Consider the following 10,300-nt stretch of genomic DNA (forward strand, 5'->3'; position numbering starts at 1 on the left):
GATTTTGTTTATATTCTGGTCATGAGGTTGTGCAAATATAAACACCTTTTTGTGGTTTTTAAATATGAACCTGGCTATAAATATGGCAGGATATAATATAATTGCAAAATATATTTGCAATTATATTTTGGTAATTATGTTGTACAAATATAAACACCTTTTTGTGGTTTTTGAATATGGCAGGACGACTAGACTGAAATTATATTTTGATGATTAAGTTATGCAAAAACAAACACCTTTTTGTGGTTTTTAAATATGAACCTAGATATAAATATGGCAGGAAGACTAGACTGCACTTATATTGTGGTAATTGTGTTGTGCAAATATAAACGCTCTTTTTTTAATAAGTTTACAAAAAGATGCGCAATTATATTTTGTGGTTTTTAAATATGAACCTAGATATAAAAATATGGCAGGAAGACTAGACTGCAATTATATTTTGATGATTAAGTTGTGCAAATATAAACGCTTTTTTTCTTAAATAAGTTTACAAAAAGATGCGCAATCATATTTTGGTAATTATATTGTACAAATATAAGCATCTTTTTGTTGTTTTTAAATATGAACCTAGATATAAATATGGCAGGAAGACTGACTGCAATTATATTTCGATGATTAAGTTGTATAAATATAAATGCTTTTTTTTCAATTAAGTTTACAAAAAGATCCGCAATTTTATTTTGGTAATTATGATGTACACATATAAACACCTTTTTGTGGTTTTTAAATAAGAACCTCGATATAAATATGGCAGGAAGACTACCTAGAATGCAATTACATTTTGATGATTAAGTTGTACGAATTTCTTATTTTGTCTGTATTAAGATACTACTAAAGACCATTAACATAAACACATTAAACACATATACGTACAAAGTAGACTTCTGGGATGGGAGCCATTAATTAAATGAAGCTCATTTTCTTTAAAATTTCACATCAAGTAACACAACTCAAGGCTTACATAGGCTGAACGCTAAGGTCTCTCTCTCTCTCTCTCTCTCTCTCTCTCTCTCTCTCTCTCTCTCTCTCTCTCTCTGCCCTTTTATAGACGACAGAATTAATCGTTTTACAGTCGAAAGCTACTGGATCCCTCGCGGGAGACAATTAAACACTATAAAACGTCCCGAATTCTACTGCTCTATCAACTTACCTCATTACCAGGTAATGAAGGAATCCCTCTAATTAACTGCCCTTACCTAGGCACCGCAAGGCTAGGAGTCTCATTATTATTATTATTATTATTATTATTATTATTATTATTATTATTATTATTATTATTACATATTCAAACTCTGATTCTATATGTAATAAACCAAGGAGGTTTCCACACAAGAGAATGTTCATAGGAAAAATACTAAAAACAAAGAGAAAAAATTAGCATGACAATATTAAAATACACAGATAAATCAACAAACAGATGACAAAAATATGCGTATTAATAGAAGAGAAAGGAGAAAAACATAATACAAAAGCTATTTAAAGTAATAAATGTGTTCTAATACGTGACATAAAAACGGAAAAGGTTATTTTTTTTTAATTCCAAGTTTTAATTAGAGGTTCGGAACTTATTATTTTTTTTTATAAAAGCTGGAAGACGAAGAAAAATAAATGAAATAGATGAAAACAATAACATGAGTTGTTAACTCTATGTTCTGATTACAATTCTGTTCTTCATTAAAAGACAGAGAGATCTCGGAAGTGGAATATCTTGACTATCCTGTTTAGTGAAGTTAATGAGATAAGAGACATCTCAGTAATCTAAAATGTGGCAAGACATTACAGAGTACAAAGTTACTCGGGTGCAAGGAATCAGAGAAATTGTTGTTAAAGAAAGAAAAAAAAAAGTGGGGGGGTGGGGGGGGGGGGTAGTGGGGCATTAGTGGGACGCGGCATAAGTCACCGATTGACATATCCTGATCCGTTTAACTTCATATTAAATCATATTTAATTACATATTAATTTCATATTCAATTTCATATATTGAATCATATTTAATTTCATACTGAATATCCCATTTAATTTCATGTTGAATGTCATGTATTTCATATTTAATTTCATATTGAATATCACATTTAATTTCATATTGAAAGTAATATTGAATATAATATTTATTTGCAGATTTAATCTCATACTGAATCATAGATAATTTCATATTCAATTTCATTTTGAATCACATTTATTTCATATTCAATTTCATATTGAATCATATTTAATTTTATATTGGATATCACATTTAATTTTATACTGTATGTCATTTATTTCATATTTCATATTCAATTTTATATTGAATCATATTTAATTTCATATTGGATATCATATCTATTTGCATATTTAATCTCATATTGAATCATAGATAAATTTCATATTCAATTTTATATTGAATCTCATTTAATTTTACATTTAATTTCAAATTGAATCATATTTATTTTACATTTAATTTCATATTGAATTATATTTAATTTCATATTGAATCATATTTTTAAAAAAGTATCATTTGCAATCTCACCAAATATGATTACAAACACTGTAAGCCTCGTGTAGTTTCCCGTCCCATTTAAACACCGGTTTGAATATCCTAGAATTTTTAACTCATTATAGAAAGGTCAACAACCCTATGGACGCGGCTCTCCTGACGGTAAAATTAAGAAGTCAATATTTCTTACTCCTCACGGTTTCTTCCAGCGAGTTCCAGTTTCCAGGAAAGCGCCTTTTTTTTTTTTCTTCTTTTTTCAGGTCTTGACGAGGAAACGAACGGAGAGCCAATACTACTTTTCGTCCGATGAGATTTCTGGCCTTTTAACTCTTTCTGATTTTTCCTTTTCCCCAGATTCCTGTAAATAATCGCAATTATTCCGATTTCGGGAACCGAATACCCAGCGAGTCATTATTCATAGGAAGAGGCCCGTGAATAACCTCTCGGTGTTGACAGAGGACTTATCAAACCACGTACCTATTTGCACATCATTATCCCAAGGAGCTGGGAGACGGAATAAAAAATAAAAGGAATTTAATAGGAACACACTTTCGAAGAGTTCTTCCATATATATATGCTCGGCGGCCCGTGATTTAATCACTATCTCTCTCTATATGTTGGGGGATTTTAATTTGTACTTAACTCTAATTCAATTATATAAAAAGCGTGTCAATAAATATGGTCACCGTCTTTTTTTTTTATGCTGGGTGGCCGTCGGTGCTAGGGTGGGAAGGGCGGGGGGGGGGGGGGGGTGGGGGGGGGGGGGGGGGGGTGTATTAAAGATGAATACACGATGGATGAATTTTAAGCATAAAAACGGTAAGAAAAAAATACCCTTTTTTGTATATTTCTGACGTAAGTTGCCTGAATTTTGTCTCAAATTACTCAAAAACGATCTAGAAAAATATATTATTTAAAAATGAAGATATACTATATATATATATATATATATATATAATATATATAATAATAATAATAATAATATAATAATATAATAATAATATCCTTTATTTCGGTTCAAGACCATATACAATGAACATACAAAATACACAGTAACATACACAATCTAGATATATGAGTCAACATGATATGAAAAATTAGTAATCGGCACTTATCCACAAAATAGCTGAGGTAGCATAAAAGATAGTAATCATAATACTGGTAATAGTAATAATGTTGGTGAGGAAAAAAAAATGCATTGAGAGTTATAACAGTTAGTGGACAAATTATATAGCTTAAATTTCACTAGAGACCTTAGGTGGTTACAGTAGTCTGGTCCAGAGGGCTAAATACATAAATTGAATGGATATATATATATATATATATATATATATATATTATATATATATATATATATATGTATATACATATATATATTATATATATATATATATATATATATATATATATATTATATATATATACTATATATATATATATATATATATATATATACATAATATATATATATATATATATATATATATATATATATATATATATATATATATATATATATATATATATATAAAAGAAACTTTAACTTGATAGTAATCATAGAAAAATAATGAAAAAATAAAATATCAGCAATAAATATAATAATGACAAAATCTGCAGATGACATCTTGCTAATACACACACACACACACACACATATATATATATATATATATGTGTGTGTGGTGTGTGTGTGTGTGTGTGTTGAGTGTGTGTGTGTGTGTGTGTGTGTGTGTATGTGGTTTCCGTGCAGCAGGGGCAGTTTGACATGATTCTATCTACAATATAAAATTATTTATTCGTCTTAACAGATGACCAGTGAAAGAAACCTCGTAATGAGTAAGAAAAATAAGTAACTGGAAAATACAATTTACGTAATTTCTGCACAGCTTTTAGTCCACGATAATCAAACATTATTATTATTATTATTATTATTATTATTATTATTATTATTATTATTATTATTATTATTATTATTATTATTCAGAAGATGAAACCTATTCATATGGATGAAGCCCAAAGTGGCCACTGACTCGAAATTCAAGCCGCCAAAGAATATGGTGTTCATTAGGAAGAAGAGGAAGGAAAGGGAAACACAGGAAGAGGAGATATCAAGTAGTAAAAAAGAAAAAAAAAAAATTAAAAAATTGAATAAATAGGTAATGAAATGAGAGTACGCCGGACGTGTAATAACTACGAATACCCAAGGAAGCCACAAAATCTTATAACATGCAGAATATCATTACCTAAAGTTTCTTATAACTGAACATTATTTAAAATAAAAATGTAAGTTACGCAATTGAAAATAAACATAATGCCGAACGAGGTAATAATATGTCCGTTTGAAAAACAACATGGCAGTGAGCACATACTAACAAACGACATTCTCTGACAGTTATAAAAAGAAAAAAACATTATCCAATTTGTACTGACGTCTTATATGTAAAACAAAAGGATAGCATATACGAGTGTAATATAATATATATATATATATATATATATATGATATATATATATATAAAGGTTTTTGCTTTTCCTTTTTTCCTTCTTGGCAAAAACCTTTATTTATACATAGCATCACGTTTTATATACTTCGTGATCAAGTTATTCATATATATATATATATATATATATATATATATATATATATATATATATATATATATATATATATATATATATATATATATATATATATATATATATATATATGACAGAAATGAAGATAACAACAGGAATATAAAGAAAAAACATTAAAGTTCATCAAACGTAATTGATTATGTCGCTTTCTTCCACTTTTTTTCTCGGAAACAGTAGGCCGTAAACCATTTACCGTGCCCCCCCCCCCCAACCCCCCGGCCCCCCACCCCCCCACCAACAACAAAAAAAACAAAAAAAAAGGTAATAAAAATTAACAGTGTGGGAGGTCAATGGGGCGCAAATAGTGGGGGGAGGTGGAAAGTCGGAGGGGAAAGGAGGGAGATTACAGAGCAAGACGGGAAAAAAAAGAGAATTATAGAGGGGGGGGGGGGAGGGGAGGAGGAGGAGGAAAAGGAAAAAAAAAAAGGTCCCGCAGGGGCATCTATGATTTATGACAGGCTGTAAAAATACGTCATGGGAGAATGGAGCGGTCACTGTGGCGCCTACCAGAAAATGTGGTAATTTTCAAAAGATGGTTTCCTAGATACAGAAACTTTTATCTCTCTCTCTCTCTCTCTCTCTCTCTCTCGAGCGGGACGAGGAAAGACGAATAGGCTCTTTCTCTAAGCCAAATGGCCTATGCAAGGATTTAGCACCTGGTTGCTAGCCGATCGTCGTGGATTGCAGCTCAGAGAGAGAGAGAGAGAGAGAGAGAGAGAGAGAGAGAGAGATAGGTGTACAGGAAACCAACAATTTAATTGAGAGAAAAACTGAGGTAGTCTTCTTAATAAATAAAACAAAAACTGTAAGAGAGAGAGAGAGAGAGAGAGAGAGAGATAGGTGCACAGGAAAACAATAATTGAATTGAGAGGGAAACTGAAGTAGTCTTTTAAGGAAATAAAACAAAAACTTGAGAAGAGAGAGAGAGAGAGAGAGAGAGAGAGAGAGAAATATATCATCGAAACGGAAAGACCTAGACGAGGTAATCCTTACCCAACAGTATATTGATGTTAAGAGAAAAATTGAAGTTGGACAACGCTGGCCTAAGGGAGTGTACGGAGTGGCACCAAGATGTAGCTGTAGCTCTCTCTCTCTCTCTCTCTCTCGCTCTCACATATGCCCACTTTCTTCAGCACTGTCAACAGGATAGCCAGTGAGGCCGAGTGATTCACCATGACCAGAATTTAAACTCACCAGCTGAAAAAGACACCAAGTCTCGCTGAATTCTGCAACCAAACGGCTCTCTCACACACACACACACCTATTCTGCACCTCATTTACGCAATAATTCAGGACGAAGCTTCAAGCACGCAAGCAGGTATTATCGTATACATCACGTTTCCTCGTCGACGTAATCACTTAACAGCAAATTTAATTGCTTTGAAAACATGGGGGTAATTAACTGCTAAAACAAAGTTAATTAACTTATTATGCAAATGAGCATTGGATTATGCTCTCAGCGCGACGCTGATATGACGCAATCCATCGTTCCCAAAGGCCGCCCCGCCCCACCCCCCTTCCCCCCTCCCCCCACTACCCCCGACGGCGTTTGGGCAATTAATATACATCTTAATTGAGACTAATTTATTTAGCATGTAAAACTTTTTAGACCTCATTAACGAGTGAGTTGGCAGCCCAACCCCCATCTTTCCCCCACCCCCGCTCTGAAAATATGCACACGAGTTACGTGCATGACTGCCTGCACGGCTGCCTGCATTGCTTTGCATATTAATTGGCGCGAGGAAGGCTGTGATTTGATGTGTTTGTGTCCGTGAAGGCATTCGCACTCGTTATATACTGCTTGGGACTGCTTTTGTCTCTCTCCAACTCGATCGGTGTTCAGAACCGCAAAGGAAAGAGAAGTTTGTTTTCGCTTGAAAATAAAAGTGATTGGTTGTTAAGAATGTTCAATGTGTTCTCAAGTGATGTTGAAGGTTTTACGCTCAAACGCATTTTGGTTATTTTTTTTAATTTTAAATGATCCTTAAAATATATATTTTTTTTCTGTGTGCGTTGCGCGTTACAGACATTATTAATGAAACTCACTAAAAATCTATTTTAACACATCAATTCATTTGCCGCTAAAATGATAAATTGACGATATTTCTAATTACTGATGTTCTTACCAAACATTTTTTCCTCTTAATAATAATAATAATAATAATAATAATAATAATAATAATAATAATAATAATAATAATAATAATAATAATAATAAAACGAACGGAACAGGCTAACAGACAAATTTTAAATCTAAAATATCCAATTATATGCGACCCAATGTGTATCGATATACTTATTTCTTGCAAAACACCATATACTTATTTTTTACAAAACTCAGTCCACAGTCACGAATCATTAAAGCTGAATTTACAAAAATCAGCATAGTAACATAATGTACTGATATAATACAAACACTGTGTAATTGCAGTTTTACTCGGTAAGAAACATCATATTCATCAGGACAGGTATTTTACTATATAATATCTCTGTTTAAAAAACTATAAATGTTAGGTAAACATTCATAGTCTGTTGCATGACAATGTTTTCTATACGTCGAGTATTCAACATCACTATTTGACCTACGAATTTTAAAAGTCAAGACCAGACAACGGCATTTCTATCTTGTAAAAGAATGTCTAACATTAAACCCAATGAAATATGAGGGGACGAAACAAAAATATTATTTTCATTATTTGTGACGAATGCAAGTTGGCGGAGCCTTCCAAAAAAATATCGAGAAAATAATTATACACATCTGACTTGCTCAAGCCTTAATCCATTTGGCCCATCTGGAGGAAATAACCCACAAGAGAAAAAGCTTCAAAAAGTTTGATGTTGAGAGATGTGAATGAGATTCATTCATGTCATGAGATAGCTTTCCTTCCTTCTCTCTCTCTCTCTCTCTCTCTCTCTTCTCTCTCTCTCTCTCTCTCTCTCTCTCTCTCTCACTTACAGTTTTTGTCTTACTTGTTCAGAAGACTACCTCTTTTTCTCTCTCAATTCAATCATTGTTTCTCTCTCTCTCTCTCTCTCTCTCTCTCTCTCTCTCTCTCTCTCTCTCTCTCTCTCAGTTTTGCTTTATTTGTCTAGCCACTTACTTCTCTTTCTCTACCATTTCATTCACGTTTTTCCGTCCGCTTGTAAATCTCTTCTTCTTGCTTTTCCTCCTCCTCCTCCTCCTCTCCTCTCTCTCTCTCTCTCTCTCTCCATCATAACTCACCCACCACTGCACCTAAAAACCTCACAGCACGCAGAAATACGATGCTTCTTTGAAAGTGGAAAGGCGTAACCCAGGGATCTAAACCTATGATTACTCTATATCTATATATATATATATATATATATATATATATGTATATATATATATATAGTATATATATATATGTATATATATATATATATATATATACTATATATATATATATATATATATATATATATATATCACGGCGTTTTTCATTGTTCCTTTCAATCCTTTGTACGAAAAATATGTCTAACAACACTGCTTTTCGTATTATAGTTTCATTAACTTCCTTCTGCAAGGTAATTCTTTAAATTCTTTTTCTTTCATTTTCCAAAAACTTTTACTTTCGAAATTTTGTCTCCCTGTCGTTTCCTCCTCCTTTCCTTTTTTATTACGATTTCGTCCACTGAATTCGGATAAAAAAAATATATAAAAAAAATTCAATCAGATAGAAAGCATATTTATACATATCAGTCACGGTCTATTGACTTGAACCGCCATCATTCCATCCTCTTCAGGGAAAATTCGGAGTTCTTACATGGGGAAGGGGTTAGGGGAGAGGGGACTGTCGAATTGGTCCCATGGTTGTCAGTGGGGAGGAGGAGGGGGAGGAGGAGGAGGGGGAGAAGATGGAGGAGGGGGAGAAGGAGGAGGAGGGGAGGAGGAGTAGGAGGAGGAGGAGGAGGAGGGGGAATTTTTGAGGTTGCAGAAGGACGTGACCAATGGAATGGGGGCTTATATCATTATGCAAATGGAGGAGGAGGAGGAGGAGGAGCAGAAGGAGGAGAATGAGATTGTTGAGGTTGGAGAAGGACGTTACCGATGGAATGGGGGCGGGGGGGGGGGGAGCTTATATCATTATGCGAAAAGGGGGGTGAAGCACGGATAAAGGATTGAGAAGGGGGGGGGGAGAGGAATTGGGGAGGGGGAGATTGGAGCAAAAAGTTGCCACTGGAATGAGACGGGAGATTTCCGAATTATCTATACGAATTTTTTTCGCGATATTGTTCTAAAAGTGGATTAAACAAACAACACGTAAATAATCCAGGGAATGAATATAAAACGAATTACATTAGCATTAAATGTTAAACAACGAAACAAAATACGCCAGAACTTTATTTAAAGCTCTTTGACCTGTTAAACAGATAGAAGACAAAAAAAAATTAGAAAAAAATATTAAAGGAAACATGATAAACTGAATAACATACACAAATCTCACGATAATTAGTCTACGTACCATATCACATTACACGTGACGAAATTATATAATAAATAAAAAAATAAAAAGAATTCCGTTTCAATACTGATACTTCTGGTGGTTTTATGCTTGACATGATAGTTTGCAATGGAAATTTTTTTTGTATAGTTTATTGAAGAAATTAATAAGACTAATAGTAATGAAAACTTTACCGAGTAAGGGATTCATCCACGATTCAATAGTTTAAGTATGAATGTGGCACTCAGTGGCGGAGACTGTTGTGTTTTCCTTTCTCTCTCTCTCTCTCTCCCTCTCTCTCTCTGGAGGTGACCGTTACGGAAAAAACGTAAATTTGAAAAAGAAGAAAAATCCAACTACTACCATACCGATAATAATAATAATAATAATAATAATAATCAATAATAATAATAATAATAATAATAATAATAATAATAATAATAATAATAATAATAATTGAAAAAGAAACCCACAAAATTACTGTGTATAACGCGTTTACTAAACACGTTATATACAGTAATTTTGTGGGTTTCTTTTTCAATCTTCAGAAGAAAACTGAAAGAAGTTTGTGTTTGGTTTAAAATAATAATAATAATAATAATAATAATAATAATAATAATAATAATAATAATAATAATAATAATTATAATAATAATAATAATAATAATAATAATAATAATAAGGAAACAAGTCAACAGTTATGTATATGCACATATATTTACAAACA

The 10,300-nt window shown here is 32.5% G+C and overlaps 1 protein-coding gene across 1 annotated transcript in view; it reads left to right on the plus strand.

The window, feature by feature from the left end:
• LOC135198286 (uncharacterized) overlaps positions 1–9,027 on the plus strand; it is a 10,675-nt gene extending 1,648 nt beyond the window's left edge. Inside the window, exon 3 of the mRNA XM_064225857.1 lies at positions 8,876–9,027. Within this exon, the coding sequence (XP_064081927.1) occupies positions 8,876–9,027 (152 nt within the window). The remainder of the gene's footprint in view (positions 1–8,875) is intronic.
• Positions 9,028–10,300: the final 1,273 nt, after the last annotated feature.

This window comes from Macrobrachium nipponense, chromosome 22 (assembly GCF_015104395.2).
Source record: "Macrobrachium nipponense isolate FS-2020 chromosome 22, ASM1510439v2, whole genome shotgun sequence".
Lineage (NCBI taxonomy): Eukaryota > Metazoa > Arthropoda > Malacostraca > Decapoda > Palaemonidae > Macrobrachium > Macrobrachium nipponense.